Source organism: Muntiacus reevesi, chromosome 1 (genome assembly GCF_963930625.1).
Source record: "Muntiacus reevesi chromosome 1, mMunRee1.1, whole genome shotgun sequence".
NCBI classification, from domain to species: Eukaryota; Metazoa; Chordata; class Mammalia; order Artiodactyla; family Cervidae; genus Muntiacus; species Muntiacus reevesi.
In genome coordinates, this window is record NC_089249.1 from 44446305 (window position 1) to 44465883 (window position 19579).

The 19579-nt window shown below is 37.3% G+C and overlaps 1 protein-coding gene across 1 annotated transcript; it reads right to left on the minus strand.

Moving 5' to 3' along the window:
- Positions 1–858: 858 nt before the first annotated feature.
- On the minus strand, positions 859–14391 carry LOC136167521 (killer cell lectin-like receptor subfamily F member 2). The gene is made up of 6 exons (XM_065935079.1): positions 14322–14391; positions 11112–11210; positions 9298–9345; positions 4524–4672; positions 3558–3673; positions 859–988 (listed from the first exon to the last, which is right to left on the minus strand). The coding sequence occupies exons 1-6, from the start codon at positions 14389–14391 to the stop codon at positions 871–873; spliced, it is 600 nt and encodes a 199-aa protein (XP_065791151.1). The 3' UTR covers positions 859–870.
- Between the last annotated feature and the right edge of the window lie 5188 nt (positions 14392–19579).

Genomic DNA, 19579 nt, shown 5'->3' on the forward strand with positions numbered 1-19579 from the left:
GATTAGAAGATTAAATTTCATATTTTTTAGACACTGCAGCAACAAGGATAAATAAGAATGTCGAAGACTGAAGTCAGAAATCAACATTCTTTCCCAACCAAAACACATTTCGTTTTGTGTTAGGAAATTGTCAACCATATTTAAAAGTAGAAAAAATAATATAGTGAGTCGCATGTACTCGTTATTCAGTTTTAACAGCTATTAACTCATTGTCAATCTTGTAACCAGTCAATCTTAAAGGAAATCAACCCTGAATACTCATTGGAAGAACTGATGCTGAAGCTGAAGCTCCAATACTTTGGTCACCTGATGCGAACAACTGACTCATTGAAAAAGACCCTGATTCCAGGAGAGATTGAAGGCAAAAGTAGAGAAGCATGTCAGAGGATGTGATGGCTGGATGGTATCACTGATGCAATGGACATGAACTTGGGGAAACTCCAGGAGATGGTGAGGAACAAGGAGGCCTGGCATGCTGCTGTCCACGGGGTCAAGAAGAGTCAGACACGACTGGGTGACTGAACAACAACAACAATCTTGTATCTATTATAATTTAAGCAAATTCTAGACATAATATCATGTGAATGTTTCCCTATCTGTCTATACAACATAACCACAATACAATTATCACACCTAAAAGTAATTAATAATAATCTCCAATAACATTATTAAAAAATAGGGAATTGTGTTTTCTAGTTCAAAAATAGGTTATTACATTTTCTAATTTTGGAGTGTTGTATCTGTACAGAATATGTGAAAAATTTTTATTTGTATTAAGAAATAGGTTTGCATTCCAAAAACAGATAGGAACTGTTAACATCCATATATTTCTCTTCCAATTATTTAAATGCACAGATTTGCTTTCGTTGTTCAGACAGCGTCTCTCTGGCAAATGCCCTTAAATTTGGAGTCACAATCTTCAGAATACACGTGATTTCTTGTTATGACAGCACAGCTCATGTTATCAATGGCTCCAATCACTGAGAAACTAGAAGATACAAGGCAGACTTTAGAGCATTTATCTTAAAATAATGGTTATACAACTTAACGTTTCCCCCAGCCAACTTGTGCAGGTAAAATTTTTTTTTTCCAGCAGTCAAAATGTTGCAGAGATTTTGGAATAGACTCTTCTTTTGTTGCCAGGGACAACAAAAGATTTTAGAATAACAAGAACAGATTATAACAACAATAATAGCAACAAAAGATTTTAGAATAGACTCTTTAGTTGCCAGTGAGGCACTCTTGATTTGCTTATCCTCCACGCCCTGCCTTCCCAGATGGCTCTTATCTGAGTATCAATGCTGTGGGAGTGCAAGTCTGAAGACTAGGAGCATTCCTGACTATTTCTGCCCTCTCAACCCTCGAATTACATGTATCAGCAAGTCCTGGGCATCCCATCTCAAGATTAGTTCTGACATCCATTTACTTCTCTCCCAAGCTGCTGTTACCTCTCTTTCTCCCTGGTCATAGCTTTGTGATTGAAAATCCATTTCCGTGTCACTTTCCATCTACTCATTTTTCACATAGCGGCATAAATAATGTCCTTTCAAGACAGCTAAATGCTAAAATGAAAGTTTTGATAAAGGTTACGTGGTGACAGATATTCTACATACCAGTGGGAGTTTCGGGAATTTTGAAGTTGGAACTAGGGATGTTTTTAAGTTAAAACTGCTTGCTGCTGCTAAGTCGCTTCAGTTGTGTCTGACTCTGTGTGACCCCAGAGACGGCAGCTCACCAGGCTCCTCCATCCCTGGGATTCTCTAGGCAAAAACACTGGAGTGGGTTGCCATTTCCTTCTCCAATGCATGAAAGTGAAAAGTGAAACTGAAGTCATGCAGTCGTGTCCGACTCTTTGCGACCCCATGGACTGTAGCGTACCAGGCTCCTCCGTCCATGGGATTTTCCAGGCAAGAGTACTGGAGTGGGGTGCCATTTCCTTCTCCAAAATAACTGCTAATTCTTCAGTTAACTTCAGTGGTATGATAGGGTTAGGAATAGGTGTGAATATAAAAATTTTTGAGACAGCTATTTCCTTAACTATTTTTTCTAGTCCTTGATTGTGTGTTTGTTAGTCACTCAGTCATGTCCAACTCTTTGCAACCCCATGGACTGCAGCCCGCCAGGCTCCTCTGTCCATGGGATTCTCCAGGCAAGAATACTGGAGTAGGTTGCCCTTCCCTTCTCCAGAAGATCTTCCTGACACAGGGATTGACCTGGCATCTCCTGCAACTCCTGCATTGGCATGTGGATTCTTTACCACTGAGACATCTGAGAAGCCCCATCTGCATATCATTTTTCCTTAAATAATTAAATGAAAGCTTTTAAAATGAGATATGTTACTCGGTTATCTACTCTCCTACAATAAACTTCTCTTTTGGCTACAGGATTAAAACAAAGAGAGAGAGAGAGAGAGGGAGGGAGATGCTGCCATAACAATATTCTGTTTTCCAAATAAAAGAATTAAAAAAATGGCTAGTTATTTCTAACTAAATTTTGTCAAGTTTGCAATCAAAGCAGGTCCAAAGAATGAATACTACTTCATACTTTAATGTTTGTGAAAGACAAGAATGAGGGGAGAATAGCAATATCTAGAACTGAATAAATAGATTGAAATGAACTGACATTTCATGGTCATTGCCCCAAACTTGCCAAATCTCAGGTGCTCTAGCAGGTTAGAATGTTAAGAAAATCAAAACACAGAGAATATGCAAACATCTGTGACACCTAAGAATCTTAAAACCTTCTTACATGTATTACGATATAGTGTTCACACAAGAATATTGTGAGAAAAGCTTCATTTTTTCCTACATGCAAAAAAAAATAGATTTTTTTCCTACATGCAAAAAGAAAAATTATTTCAATGAGATTGAAATAATTTTCCAAGGGCAAAATTACAAATTTGCACTTTCTGATTTCAGCTCAAGAGATGTTTGTATATATTTCAGGTGTTTTTCATTTATAAGTAAATTTTATCTTTGCATTTGGTATATGGAAAATATTTGCTTGGTAATATTTTAAGGGAGATTTCAATCAGTTTAACAATTTAAAAGTAACTATCATTTTTGGCAATTAATAATTTACAGGTTCCATAATAAACACTTTCTAGTCCCTTTGCATGCTCAGTCACTCAGTCATCTCTGAATCTTTGCAATCCCACAGACTAGCCCGCCAAGCTCCTCTGTCCATCAGATTTTACCAGCAAGAATACTGGAGCGGGTTGCTACCTCCTCCCCAAGGGAGTCTTCCCAACCCAGGGATCAAAGCTGTGTCTCCTGCATTGGCAGGCTGATTCTTTACCACTGAGCCACCTGGAAATCCCCTCTATTCTCTCCAGTAAATGTTAAAAGGAGAAGGAGAGGAAGGAAAGAAGAGAGTAAATGAAGGAAGAAAAAAGATAAGAAAGCAAGAAAAAAAAAAGGAGAGGAAAAGTTTTTGAAAAGAAATGAGGAGAGAAAGAAGAAAAAGACCATAAAGCAAAGAAGCTTAAATAAAAATACCTTTTCTATAAATAAAACATCAATACCACCACCATCTCTCCCCTGCAAATAAGTACTTACATCTCTTGTTCCACAAAAAGGTGTTCATTTATCCATACCCATTGTTTTCCTGGGGATGCAATACATAGTCCAAGCCAACTAGGTTGTCCAGATTTTAAACTCGTCTGTATGAACTCCTATAGGAGAAATAGTATACTCATTCATTCATTCAAAAAAATTTGGGGATGTGAAGGTGATAGGGTTGTGACACCTGTCACCACATTGATCACCAGGGTTGATTCGGTTGACCTGGCTGGCTAGGTGGGTGTCCCCTTCCTCCCTCACCACTCCGTGTGAGTCCCTCCAGAACCTGTGAGTTCCATCAAAGAGGATGACCATCCCAATAGAGGAAGACCAGTCCTCCGTCAAGAGTATACTAGTAGCTGTACTCGCTTGCTAGAACCTCCAAGCAAGCTCTCAAAAAAATATTGATGCCTTTTATGTAGTAAAGCACTGAGCCAGGCATTAATGAAATGATAAATAACCATTTCTTTCAGAATAATAGGGTTTTAAAAAATAAACAATAGTAATTGTAGGGCCCCGGGTGGCCAGAAAGAGCAGAGAGACCAGAGTGCCCTCTACTCCTGGGTGTCCTCCGAATTTGGCTACAGCCTCTCCCAGAATCCCTTCCCAGTCACTCCAGAAAGGCCTTTCCCTGACCCCCAGCTGCTTGTTGACCAATGCCCAGTGACCAGTAAAGGTTTCCGGGCTCAACGAGGACCAGCAATGGGACAGTCAGAACCCCGGGCATGTCATCCGGCTACGTGGACTGGCTGAAGGGCATGTCCCTGCTAGTTAGGGCCGGACAAAACGTGACCCACTGGAGAAAGGGTTGGCAAATCACTTCAGGATTCTTGCCTTGAGAACCTCATGAACAGTATGCTGGTTAAGGAATGTTCCAAAAGCAATGACTATGAACCACCCACGCTTTGAACTGTACCTAGTGATTCACCCTTGAACACTTAAAAACTGTTTTTGACTCCTCACCAACTCTTTTGAATTCTGAATCACAGGTAAATGTGCCTGTAGCTTTAAACAATCACGTTGACTTTCATTCCAAGTTTTAGAAAAAGTTGAAAACCTGTAACATTTTCCTTGACTCAGTAGCCAGTCACTTGGGCACACATAATTAGTTCCTGAAGGAAAACACAGGGGAAAGAAATCAGTTAAACTACAGTCATTAGAGAAAGTATGAATAGCATCAAATATGACTGAGTGGAAAATAGATTTTTGCCAACTCATTTTTTTTTATTTAAAGGTACCTCATTAGCAGAACAAGAATGAAAGTAATTCAGAATCTGTATATTTCCTGGAATGGAGGCAGTGTTCGGGGCTATGGATTGCAGAGAACAAAGCTTATGAATTCTGATCCCATAATTAGGAGAGATAAATATATATACTTTAAGTGTTTATAACTAATCGAAAAATTAAAAATCTGTTGTTTGATTCTTTCCCATATCTGTTTCTAATTTCTTTTCCTTGAGGCTGTCCTTACAACCTGCACTTCCTTCCTGTGAGATTACTTTTCATCATCGTTTCTTACCTTATTGTGTTGATTGCTTTTCAATCACACTGTTGCCCTAGTCTAGAATAGCCTTCCCTTCCTCTTCATCCTCTAAATTATGTGTATCTTTTAATGATCAACTGCATTTCTGAGGTAGGAGATAGGCCCCTGAGCCAGACAGCTGCTGTTTGTAAAGTGGAGTAAAATTGAAGTTTTGTTCTCACCCAGACCCTCCAAGGACAAAGCTCTTGGCAGAAGCTGAGCACTACTAAAGTAAAGAGATAAGATGACCACTTCTGAGGTCAAGGAAAACTCCCCTGTCTGCATGTACACAGGAAGACTATTTGGGGGTCAAAAATGGAGGGTGCCCCATCCCATTATAAGTGTGCACATATACCCACAGGCCTCTGCTGTGGGATCCATCTCAGCAAAATATTTTTGTGCACCCATGTTGGGGAGGGTCTGAGGACTAGTCAAGCGTGGGGAAAGAACTGAGATACTTGGCCAAAGGTAAAGACCCAGAAGAACTGTCCTATACTAGTGATGTAGATTGCCTCTTTACTGTGCTCTGCCTCATTAGCAAGGACGCCCACACTCTTCCTCTCTGGGTGTGTATCTCTGCCTTTCTTCTGTCTTAAATAAACAAACTGCTTCTCTGTGTGCTTTTCCACTTTTTACAGTTTCTAATAATAAACTTGGTGCGTGTGTTTACAGTTTTTGCTTCCTTGGAACATTCTTGCTTTCAAATGGGGGAAAGAGCCAGGACCGCTCTTCATCTAGTTTCTAACCCCTGGTGGACTAGAGGCTGCTACTGCTGCTGCTGCCAAGTCGCTTCAGTCGTGTCCGACTCTGTGCGACCCCATAGACAGCAGCCCACCAGGCTCCTCTGCCCCTGGGATTCTCCCAAGAACACTGGAGTGGGTTGCCATTTCCTTCTCCAATGCATGAAAGTGAAAAGTGAAAAGTGAAAGTGAAGTCGTTTAGTCGTGTCCGACTCTTCGCGACCCCATGGATTGCATCTACCAGGCTCCTCCGTCCATGGGATTTTCCAGGCAAGAGTGCTGGAGTCGGGGGAACTAGAGGCTAGGATTCCTGTTTGTCATCGAGGCTACCTAGGTTCAATTCTTGAGGAGGGAACTAAGATCTCTCTTTATGACTGCTCACTGCTATCTCTCTGAGATCATTTTTCACCTCAGAAACAAAATTTTTAAACAGTCATAATTTCTGCCACCTCTAAGAATCAGAACACTCAGGTGCCGCTTAACTAAGGATGAATTGTCCATGTCATTGTCACTTGTGAATGACTCCATAGCTTTTATCTGATTGGAAGGTTCTTCAGGTAACTGACTTATTCATCTCCTATCATACATCACTTTAATTATAGTGCCTGAAGGTTGATTGCTGAATGATTGAATTAAATATCCATAAGTTAGAGCATGTCACACTTTTCATGGCTAATATTTTAGTTTGTCATCTATAAGCTTAAATTTTTTAAAAATTCATTTTAGGAAAGGAAATTGAATTAAGATGTCTAGCTATGATGGGAAAACAAAGTTACATCAGCAGACATGACTTGAAGAAGACTATCATGGACTAATTTTCAATATATAAAACATCAATCTATCTTTAACTACTTTCTACTAGGGCAAGAGTTGACAATCCTGAATAACTATAATCTTCCAAAAATACGCGATGACTCAGGGTACTTGGATTCTAATCTCAGCTATACAGGTACATGCACGCCTGAGTGCTAAGTCACTTCAGTCGTGTCTGAGTCTGTGCAACCCATGGACTATAGCCTGCCTGGTTCCTCTGTCCATGGGATTCTCCAGGCGAGAATACTGGAGTGGGTTGCCATGCCTTTCTCCAGGGGACTTTCCTGACCCGGGGATTGAACTCACATCTCTTATGTTTCCTGCATGGCAGGCAGGTTCTTTACCACCATGGCCACCTAGGAAGCCTGTACAAGTACATAGTCATGTGCTAAAATGACCTTAAATATACTTCTCAATTTATGATTGGAGAGATGCTATTTATTCACTAGTGAAAAGAAGTCATTTGGACAAACTAATTCTATTACATGGATTCTGATAGACTGGTCAGTAAAGTATAGGTCTAAAGCTGCAAAACACACTGAAAATACTCCAAATGATCAATGTAATACGCTAAAGCCACAAAAAAATGCAAAATGTGGACAGTTATTGTTCAGAAGAATTTTAAGAGTTAATTCAGTTTCAAGTACCATGTTCTACAGTAAGGAGAAATATCATGAGGATGAGGATGGAGAAAAATACTTTTTGAGCAACACTTTGTATCAATTCCTGTCTCAGATGGTTTACGTAATAATAACTAACACAAAATGCCATTACTGTGGGCCAAGCAGGTTTCTAAGCACTTAACATATATTTATTTTTTAAAACAACTTTATAAAATAGAGAGATACATTCAATGAAGCAATAGAGATAGACACAGTAAAACCCAGGACACAAGAAATTAGACACAACCATAGTCCATTTTTTTTCAACATTAAATAAATGTCTAAGTAGGAAGCAAAAGGAAGGAGAATGTACAGATTTAGAGACTCAAGAGACATTTTAGCTGATGTAACTTCTTTGCTCTGATTTTAACCAATAAAATGGAAAAAAAAATCTAATGCTGATGGAATAGTAGATGATATTAGGAGGTCATTGCCAACTTGATTTTAGGAATTGTGGTAGAATTCTAAAATGGGTCCAAGGAGACATCAGATGGTGCAGCTGCTTTGGAAAACAGGGGCAGTTCCTCCAAATATTCAAGCAAAGAATTGCTATATAACTCAGTAATTCTATTCCTAGGTAGGCACTGCCATATATGAAATGAAAACATACCCACACTCACCTCAAGAAAGAAATGGTAACTATGTGATGTAACGGAGATAGAAATCATTTTGCAATATATGTATATTAAATCAACCCATTGTACACTGTAAACAAACACAGGACTTATAGTGACACTGTGATTGTGTTAAACCCTTAACTGTCAGAATCACATACTAAAATATTTAAATATTAAATGGCATGATAGCTGGTAATTGCTTTAATAAAACCTAGTATGAGAGTGTGATAGAGGTGGAGATATAGATGAGATAATCTTTGTTACATATTGATAACTGTTGATACCAATTGAAAGGCACATGGAGATTTATTATATAATTCTTTCCACTTTTAGTTATATTTTGCATAATACAAATCTGTTGTTCAGTGCTAAGTTTTGTCCAAATCATTTGAAATCCTGTGGACTGCAGCCCACCAGGCTACTCTGTTCATGGGATTTCCCAGGCAAGAATACTGGAGTGGGTTGCCATTTCCTCCTCGAGGGGATCTTCCTGACCCAGGGATCAAACCCGTGTCTCCAGCATCGGCAGGTGGGTTCTTACCACTGAACCACCAGGGAAACATAATAGAAATACAAGAATATAATAAAACAAAACCTTATGAAGTAGATATTATTATGCTCAATTTACAGAGGAGAAAGTGAGTCACACAGACATTATCCTGAAGTCATACAGCAGATAAATATTAAAGCTGAAGTTTCAACCCAATTACTTTGGTTTCATAACCCATGTTACTAATGACTGAATCATGCCATCCTGCTCTATGCTAATTGGTATGTTAGAGTTCTCCAGAGAAGTAGAACTAACAGAATTTTGTGTCTGTGTGTGCATGTTTAAAGAGAGAGAAAGAAAGAATGAGAATGAAAGGAGAGAGATTTTAAGAAACTGGCTCATGTGGTCATTAAGGCTAGCAAGTCCAAAATGTTCAGGCTGGTAGGTTGGAGACCCAAGGAAGAGTTAGTGCTGCAGCCCAAATCTGAAGGCATTCTAGAGGCTTAATTTCTTCTTCCCCTGAAAACTTCAGTATTTGTCTCTTAGGGCTTTCAACCGATTGGGCGAAGCCCACCCACATTCTGGAAGGTGATTTGCTTTACTCAAAATCTATTGACTTACATATTAACATAACCTAAAAAGTACGTTCACAGCAACATTTAAACAAGTGTTTGATCAAATATCTGGGTATTGTGCACTGCCTAACCAAGTTCACACATGTAATTTGAACAGTTATAATTGGTTCAATCTACACGAAACATCCCATGATGTTAATTATTACATTCTTCCATTGCAAGTTTTCAAAACTAATGTTTAATTTTCCTAAATTTGTGTGACCTGTTAATTGAAATCTTTGATTCAAACAGAACAGCACATAACAGACAGATGATTACCTGCTAGGCCGGTGATATTAGCTTTCTGAAAGAAATCCATTTCTCTATCTGCACTCAATGCAAAGGGAAAAATATAAAGAGAAACTTAAAATGGATAGAAGTCTAGGTATATGAAAATAAGCATGCTAGCACAAAATAAAAGCATACAAATAAAAATTCAAAATCTTTCTTTTCTGCTATGCCTCTATTTCCCTCTGTCCTGAGAATTAACTACTTTTTACCATATCTATTTTTACTGCTTTAAGTACTAATCAAAATTCCAAATATTCTGTGCATTCTTAAAATTCATACCTTTTACTTTTTTGTATATTATTTTTTTTCACTGAACTTTTTAATTGATATTATTTCATCTTGTTGCAGGCATACACACAAGAAACTCCTTTCACCTTATTAAGTTCCTTCAGCTTCATATTTGCGTTATCTGTAGATTTTTTAACAGAATGAATTAATTGCTTTCCAGAACACAGAACAGCTGATAATCTGAAAGATCTTTTGATTACATCCCCAGGCTAGTTTCACTCTATCTAAAATTAGCCTCACGCCCTTATTTGTTCTAAAAGAATGCATAAAAAACTTACATTAAAATCAAGATTGTTCATAATTTTTAGAACATTGCTACAGTGGTATAATTTTATGTACATTTGAAAATGTGAGGCCAATTTATCTTTTCTTTGAGAGGAAATGAATTCTTTATGTAAACGTTTAGGGTCATGTCTTTGTCTGTGGTGTTCTGAAATACAATGACTCTATTCTGTCTCTCTAATTGCTTTAGGAGCATTTTTATTTGTTTTTGATATGATATGATGGGAAATGCCACTATAAGCAGAGTAAGAGGCTGTCAAGATACCAGTCTAAAAGAGCATACCATAAACTCTTCCCATTAATAACTTTGCTTCTGCACTCTTATCTCTGAAAATAGGCTCCTCTCCTGGTTTTGCTGTGAGGAACCGCTTCATCTACATTGAAGCCATCTATTAACCGTTTTCTGAACTATGGTTCCTTCCCTTGATTTATCCAGTAGCATTAGCCCATCCACTTTTCATTTTCTTTATAATTTTCTTCATTTACACTTTTGTGTTTCTATTCATTTTTCTACTTTGTTTTTTATTTATTTATTTTTTTACTCTTCTAATATAAAATCTTGGGAAAGAGTGTAAGTAAATATTTATGGTCAATACTTTGTTTTGAACTAGAAGCACAGAAAGTATTTTTAAACTGGTCAAAGTATAAGCACAAATCTAAAAGAAACACCAATATTAAAATTGTCACTAATTTATTTACATATATATATATATAAATAGTAAAGAATATTATCCCCACTAATATTTTTATCAATGTATTAAATTTTATTGGTTTCCTTGAGCCCTATATTTTCAAAAACTACAGTTTCAAGGGAAAGTTATAGAAACCATGAATTAGTCTGGTTGCTTCAAAAGAAACAATTACAGAATACATACATTAACTACTACTTCAGAAAGAAAAGTGTGCAGATACTTTTCAATCACTGTCTTTTCTCTCAAGGTGATACCAATGAGCACATACTTTTAATAAAAATACAGTAGCAATTTCTTAATAAAATGGTGCCAATCTTTACTGGAGGTTCTTCATAAGAAGAGGTATGGAATAAGTGTTAATTTTATACTTGAGTGTTTCCTAATTTTACTTAATTTAAAAATAATTTGTAATATGACATACATAACTGATCAACTTACCAATATTGAGCTTCAGTGTGGAGCTTATGTTGATAATAAAAGGAACGAAAGATCAACTATTATTTTTGAAAGTGAAAAAATAAATTAAAATCCCATACTCACCCCGAAAGTTCAGGCCAATTACTGCCATCATGATAATAAGGGTGCCAATGCACCCAAGTACTAGCATGAGACAGTAACACTGTAGATACAGGGCGACATCTGAAACATTGAAATTTTTTTTCAAAAATTTTAGAAGTCTGTGACTATTTACTTTGTTTACATTTTTCTGTATTGTTTTTATTACAGAGAAAATCTATGTTCATTTTAGATATGGCATTAGAATCTATGATTAATGTATATATAAGCTTTTTATCCTATTTTTGTTTAATCTTTAGTTTATAATTTTAATTTGTACCCACATTATGACAAAAAAAGCATGATTAATTGAAGTTTTTTTTTCTTTTTTTTCCATTTATTTTTATTAGTTGGAGGCTAATTAGTTTACAATATTGTAGTGATTAATTGAAATTTTAAAATACAATACAAAAACAGAGAGATGCTATGGTTATTGAATGTGTTGGATTATACTGAAATTGTCTTCCATTGTTGATTGGTGACTTTTGATGACCTACAATGACATTAAATTGTTTCTGCATGAATACATACAATGTATATATGTATATATATATGAATAATATATCATGTGTATAATGTGCAGTAATATATTAAGGGGTTTGAGGGAGAATGGATTCATGTTTATGTACGGCTGAGTCCCTTTGCTGTTCACCTGAAGCTATCACAGCATTATTAATAAGCTATACCCCAACACAAAATAGAAAGTTTAAAAAATTAATTAAAAAATATAAAATAGAAGGAGATGCAAAAGTAATATACTAGAGGTATGAAACCTTAGTATATAAAAGACAAAATATATAATTTATATTCTATATGTAGAATAATATCTATATCAGCTACTGTCATGTATATTATTTTTTAATGACTCACTATAACAAATAAAAGAACATTTATTGAAGTTCTATTACTGTACCAGTCACTGTACTGGAAATATTTCCATGTTATTCCACTTTTACATATGCTACACTGTATTTTCCTGGCTTTGATATTTTGGACAGAAATCAGCATCAGCCTAAACAGCATAGATCTTGATTGGTGAAGCTTGTCTAGAATTTATGCCATAGTACTCCTCTGGCTCAGGTTTGCCAGGACTGGTCCCTTTACAGAGGAGAAAACAGGGAATTTCCAAATATCTTAAATAGGGATACTATGTTAAGATCCTCTTTCAATTTTAATCTATTTTTGGTCACATGCAAAAGTAGAAAGACCTCTGAAAAAGCGAAGGTGAAGTTGTGTCCGACTCTTTGCAACCCCATGGACTATACAGTCCATGGAATTCTCCAGGCCAGAGTACTGGAGTGGGTGGTAGTCTTTCCCTTCTCCAAGGGATCTTTCCAACCCAGAGATTGAAATCAGGTCTCCTGCATTGCAGGTGGATTCTTTACCAGCTGACCCACCAGGGAAGCCCAAGAATACTGAAGTGGGTTGCCTATCCCTTCTCCAGGGGATCTGCCTGACCTGGGAGTTGAACCGGGGTCTCCTGCATTACAGGCAGATTCTTTACCAGCTGAGCTACCAGGGAAGCCCCAAAGACCTCTGCTTCACCAAAAATCCTCATAATACATTTTCTCAATTTCATGACCAGATATCAGTCCTGGGCACATAGATCTGCAGTTAACAGGTTCTGTACTTGCCAGAGAGGACAATTTTAAGTTTAATGTCAAATACTATTATAGCTATAAATTAAAAGCCAATGTTCTTTTACATAAGCCACAATTTACATACTATATCAAGCCAGGTACCTGAAGTACATTGTACTGGTCCATTCTATACCCACTTAACTGGTTGCCATTAGCCTAAGTGGTTCAATATTAAGAAACTGCTCTTTGAATTCCATTATCACTCCTGCAAGATTATTAGTTGTGTTATTCATATCTGCTTTATGTTGGGAAATTTTCCTTGCCTCCTGGGCTACAGTCCATGGGGTCGCAAAGAGTTGGTCACGACTGAGCAGCTAACACTTACTAGCTTACTTACTTACTTATGCAATAAGTGTAACTTTATTTTACAGTATAAGTCAAATATCTGGGCAGGTTTTCTTTTCACTCATCTATAATAAGCAAGCTTAGAATCCAATTTTCAAGCACAAACATGCTTAATATGTAATTTCTGCTGAATTACAAGCTTAATATATGTTGCCAGTCCTTTTCAACTTTCACTCATAATTTAAATGGATGTTATCTTATATTCTATGTATCTACACTCAGATTTCATATGTCTCTACTCTCTTGTCTATTACAAGGTGGTTTATACATTAAAGAATAAATAGTTAATAATTTAGTTTCATTTACTGTAATGTCTACATTAAAAAAAATCACAATATAGGGACTTCCCTGGCAGTTCAGAGGTTAAGACTTCACACTCCCAATGCAGGGGGCACAGGTTTGATCCCTGGCCGGGGAACTAAAATCCTGCATGCTACATGGCACAGTCTAAAAAATAAATTAAAAATAAAATAAAATAATAGGAAGAAACATCCATAAAAAAGAGGGGAGCATAAAATGAAAGTAGATATTTAAATAAACATTAAAAAGAGAGAGAAAAAAATCACAATATATATTTGCTTTATTATAAATAAAAGTATTGAGATTTAAAAGAAAAAAAGAAATTGTCAAAGGTCAGGCACTTTGTGGGGCTCAGGGTTGAATTCAGTCAATTTGACTCAATTTGACTCTCATTCCCAATGGATTATTCTGCCAATTCCATGGATCTTTTGTGAACATTGAAAATATGTATGTATAAAAATGACTTTAAGACTATAAAACACTATATACCACTGCTACTCCCACCATCAATACTAGCTCTTTACTTTTGAAGTATAGTAGATGTCTTCATGTACATAACACACCCAAATCATTGTGTAGCTTTCTTATATTTTGTAAAAGAAATAATTTATGCAAAAATACTGTTTTTGACCTTTTAGTTGAAAGTTGCATTCTTATTCTATTCAAAGTATTGCTACTTTGAAGGGATTATACATTATCCTATTAGCATTTCTCTGTACCCATGGCTGCAAAAATCATCTTTTTATGGTTGATGCTTATAGAAGTCTGAACAGTTTATCTTAGACCATTCATGATCATCTTTTAAAATCCCAGAATATGGTTAATTTTAAAACATTAATGATAATTTTGTTCCTAAGAGAATAATGCAACCTTAAACTGGAGTCTAAATGAAGGGGACTAATATTCCTACCTTTAGATTTTTTTCTCGATTCAAAGCGATTCTTGAATTTCAGCCTCATATAGCCATCTTCAGTCTCCATTTCCTCAAACGTTTTCATATAATATTACCCAGAAAATAGGAAAAATAAAATAGAGAATAGCCTCAGCCTTGAATACTTCTCCTAAGCACGATATACCAAAAGATAAAAGGAAGTCCAAAAATAATCAAAATTCACTCTGGCAGGGCTATCTAAAACCACACAGGATATGTTGGTGAATGAAAATGAAGAGACATGTTGATTTCTAGATAAAATTCTGTATGTTGAAAGGTAAGAGTGGTTTTCTCTGTTTGACTCTTTTCAACTACCTTGTTATAAATAGACAAATAACTTGGCTGAATTATGTTCTGGTGTTGTTGGAAGGTAGAAATTGTGAGAAGTGAAATTGAATATCTTGCTAAGGAGATGTCCAAGCAAAGTGTTGAAGGTTCTGCCAGGGTGTCCTTACTATTTATAGTAATATGTGAGAGGTGAGAGATAAATTAAGGAATCATTAAGCAAAGAAACCAGAAATTGAAGATTTGAAAAATTCTCAGCCTACCCATACAAAGGAAGTAAAAACGCATGCTCCGGAGAAAAGACCCAAAGTGTGGCCAGACAGTCATTCCATAAAGAGACAATGCATAATTTTAATTAGCCATATCATCAGCCCACTAGGGGTTGCAGTGGTAGAGAATCTGCCTGCCAATGCAAGAGACGTGGGTTTGATCCTGGGTGGGTAGATCCCTGGAGTAGGAAATGTCAACCTGCACCAACATTCTTGCCTGGGAAATTCCATGGACAGAGGAGACTTGTGGGCTAGAGTCCACGGAATCAAAAAGAGTCGAACACAACTGAATGACTGAGCACCCACACACAAACACACATCATCACCATCATCACAAGCCATGAATAAAGGTAGAAATATACCAGCAGAGACATTGTAAGTTTGAAATAAATGGGGCAGAGGTAAGCTAACATTAAGGACGGTTTTCAGATTTCTGGAGCTATCCAGCTGTGAGCATGCTTTACTCTTCAAGAAGGATAGTCCTGAAGACCATTTGGGGATCATCAGGATTACTACTCCCACCATAAGCCTAGAGCATGCAGAAACAAGCAGGGGTGAGGAATGATGACAAGACTATTTCCTCCTGGATTTCTGAATGTGGGGCCACCTCCTCAGCTTCAGCAGACAGGGCCACCCCCATTCAGAACTTCAAGGACAAGGCCATCCTCAGATCAGAGGAGGCAGGGCCTCCAACTAAGACCCTGGAGATGACGCTGCTCTTCCAGTAGACCCAGAAAGCAGAACATCCAGTCAAAGAGGATAATTCTTGAGCCTTCAGGGTCAATGAAATTTGCCTCTCCAGGATTTGGACTGGCATGGAAGCCATGACTACATTATTCTTTCTGATTTCTACCTTTTGGAGAGGGAGTGTCTGCCTTGAGCCTGCCTGATCCTGTATTAGAGAAGCACATAACTTGGACGGTTTCACAGCTACAGAGGCATTTTGCCTTGGGATGTATCACACCTGGAGTCTCACCATCTCTGATTTAGATGAGACTGTGCACTTGGAATTGATGGATGGGTTGAGATTCTTGAGGCTGTTGGGTTGAATGTATTTAACATGTGAGAAAGACATGACTTTTGGGAGACAGAAGACGGAAAATTATGGGCTAAGTTTTGTCCCTCAAAGTTCAGACATTGAAGCCCTAACTTCAAATGTGACTGTATTTGGAAACAGGGCCTTGATCAAGATAATTAAGGTCGAATGAAGACACTGGGTGGAGCCCTAATCTTATAAGATTGGTTCACTTGTTAAAAGGGATGAGACTCCAGAGAGTGCTCTCTCTTCTTGCACACAGAAAAAAAAAAGGTAACATGAGGACACAGTGAAAAGACAGCCATCTGTAAACCAGGAAGAAAGATCTCAGCAGCCATCTACCTTCTGGCACCTTGATCTTAGATTTTCAGTCTCCAGAACCATGAGAAAATAAATTTCTATTGTTTAAGCCACCACGTATTTTTTTTTATGGTGGCCTGAGAAGTTGCCATAACAGAAGTCACTTTGAGGGTGGACTCGGCATTTATTAGGATTTATACTAGTCATGGTATTGAAGAGGACCTGCTTTCTCTTTCAATAACTGAAGTCCAATCATTAAATAGAATCATTATTGAAAATCACATTATCTAAACTTAAATAACTCATATTAAATGCAAAGTATATACACTACTATGTATAAAATAAATAACTAATGAGCACCTACTATATAGCCCAGGGAGCCCTACCCAATGTCCCGTGGTGACCTAAATGGAAAGGAAATCCATAAAATAGGGGTTATGCATATATGTATAGCTGACTCACTTTGGTTTACAACAGGAATTAGCACAAAGTTGTAAATTAACTATGCTCCAATAAACTTTAAAAAAAAGGTAATTAAAAACACATAAAAATTTAAAGCTGTGGTTTTTTTAGCAGTCATGTATGGATGTGAGAGTTGGACCATGAAGAAAGCTGAGCACAGAATTGATGCTTTTGAACTGTGGTGTTGGAGAAGACTCTTGAGAGTCCCTTGGACTGTAAGGAGATTAAATCTGTCAATCATATAGGAACTCAGTCCTGAAGATTCTTTGGAAGGACTGATGCTGAAACTGAATCTCTAAACTTTGGCCACCTGATGCAAAGAACTGACTCATTGGAAAAGATCCTGATGCTGGGAAAGATTGAAGGCAGGAGGAGAAGAGGAAGGTAGAGGATGAAATGGTTGGATGGCATCATTGATTCAAAGGACATCAGTTTGAGCAAGCTCCAGGAGTTGGTGATGCACAGGGAAGCCTGGCATTCTACAGACCATGGGGTCACAAAGAATCAGACATGACTGAGCGACTGAACTGAACTGAATAAAAACACAGAAGTCACCAGTATTTTTTATTAGTAGTAGTATTATTAAGCTATTTATATCTATTATATCTATATAATAGATATACTGTGTATTTATACACAGATCTGCTACTGCACATCTGTATTAAATTCTGGTATTCAGTAATGTCACAAAGGTAGCTTGCAATCAGCCACACTGGGCATAATTGCATCATAGAAACCACTGAATTATTACAATTAAAAAGACTGACCATATCAAAAGTTGCTGTTGATGTGAACCATTCTACATTAATGATAAACATAGTACAATTTCTTTGGAAAATGTTATATTTTTATAAGCTGTTTTAAACATATTTTCATCTAATAAGAAAACAGCTTGTGGTAAAATTTATAACCAAAAGGTTTGTATTTAATGCATGCAATCTGAAGAGTGTGGACATAAGCCAATAATAACTTCAGCACAACTAAGATGGTAGACATACCCATCACCTTCCAGATCAAAAATGGAGTGTTCTTATCACAAAAGAGAGAGAAAAGACAAAAATAGATATTTTCTATATGACCTAGCAATTCCACTCCCAGGTATTTCCTCAAAAGACAAGACAATGGATGTCCACAGAAAGACTTTAACAGAAATATTGATGCCAGTTTTATATATAGTAGCAAAAAGCTGGAAATAACTCAATGGGCTAGTGATAAGCAAAACTTTATAAATCCACACAATGAAATACCATGTAGCAGTAATAAAGAATGAACCATTTGTCTATGCAACCATATGGATGAAACTCAAAAGCATTATGCCGAGCAAAAGACACTGGACTCACAAAGAATGCATACTGTGTGTTTCTGTTTATACAAAATTCTAAAACCAGCAAAATTTATCTCCATCAATAAGAGGTTAGCAGCTGCCTGCTTCCACAAGGTAGGGAAATGAATTGCAAAGATACATCAGGGAACATTTTGAAGAAATGAAAATGTTTTATATTTTGAGTCAAATTTTATATCTTGACCTTCCTTTGGAACAAAAGTAAATATCACTCAACCATGGTATTGTGGTTTTGGCTTCAGACCACCACAATAAATTTAAGATTGCCATAAAGCAAGTCACACAAATGTTTTGGTTTTCCAGTGCATATAAACTTTATATTTATATGATATTATAGCCTACTAAGTGTGAAATAGTTGTGTCTAACAAATGTATGTAGCTTAATTTTAAAGTATTTTATTGCTGAAAAATGCTCACCAACTCTGACATACAGGGTTGGTACAAACCTTCAACCTGTAAAAAATGCAGTGTTCCAAAAGCACAAAAATACAAAGTGTGTCTTTATTTTCCTCTATGTGTTCCTAATAGTCCTATGGATAGAATGCTTTGGTGATGGCATAAGTAGAGTTATGTTCATTTTCCCTCAAACTTTCTGTCTTCTTTCTGTCCCCAAATGGAAACTGTGGAATCCTATACCAAGGTCACAAGTGAGAGGCCTTATACTAAGGCCACAGACAAGGAGCCCAGCACCAGGGTCATCTCCAGAACTTACTGAGCCCCATAGCAACTGTTGCCATGAATCCCCCTAATCTAACCTGGCCAGCTCCCTGATACCATATTAGGTAAAAATACCCACCCTAACCAGTCACCTAATGACATCCTTCCACAGGAATTTTCTTTGTCTTGAGGCTATAAAAACTGGCTACTAGCCCAGAAAAGTGTCAGCTCTCCCTTGAGCCGGCCCACTGTTCCAAGAGTGTCTAGCATCAAAATAAGCTCTATTCTCCTCTCATTCTGTCTCATGTCTGGAAACTTTTTCCCAACCACTGCAAAGACCACGGCAGAAACAGTTTTATCTGTCCTTCCTTCTGCATTTTACCTTGCATAATATCACTTCAGGTGGTGACTGAACTGACCAGCGGAATATCTTTGAGACCACCTGGAAGAGTTTAAGCCTTTACTTCTTATTTTCATCACGCTTTCTTACTCTAGTTTCCTCTCTTCTCATTTCCTTCCCCTGCCTCGGTGTCCCTTGTCAGACAGATGTAGTGTTGATCCCAAAGCAGTCACTGGGACACCAGCTGCTCTTCTTTAGTTTTCTGCCTCCTCTTTAATTTTTAAATAAATTTTATGTATTTATTTTGGTTGTGCTGTGTCTTTGTTGCTGCGCCGGCTTTTCTCTAGTTACAGCGAGTAGGGACCTCTCTCTAGTTTCCACGTGCGGGCTTTTTCCATTGTGGTGGCTTCTCTTGTTGCAGGGTATGGGTTCTAGGGCACTCAGGCTTCAGGAGTTACGGATCCCGGGCTCTAGAGCGCAGGCTCAATAATTGTGGTGCTCGGGCTTAGTTGCTCCCCTGTGTGTGGGATCTTCCCAGATCAGGGA

What these genes read in the sequence shown, in the direction of transcription:
- LOC136167521 (XM_065935079.1), bottom strand. Translation starts at nt 14,391, where the DNA reads ATGGAGACTGAAGATGGCTATATGAGGCTGAAATTCAAGAATCGCTTT. An exon ending in AATTGGCCTGAACTTTCGGG is followed by an intron (nt 9,346 to 11,111) that starts GTGAGTATGGGA and finishes CATTGAGTGCAG; the next exon opens with ATAGAGAAATGGATTTCTTT. An exon ending in TAATATCACCGGCCTAGCAG is followed by an intron (nt 4,673 to 9,297) that starts GTAATCATCTGT and finishes GTTTTCCTTCAG; the next exon opens with GAACTAATTATGTGTGCCCA.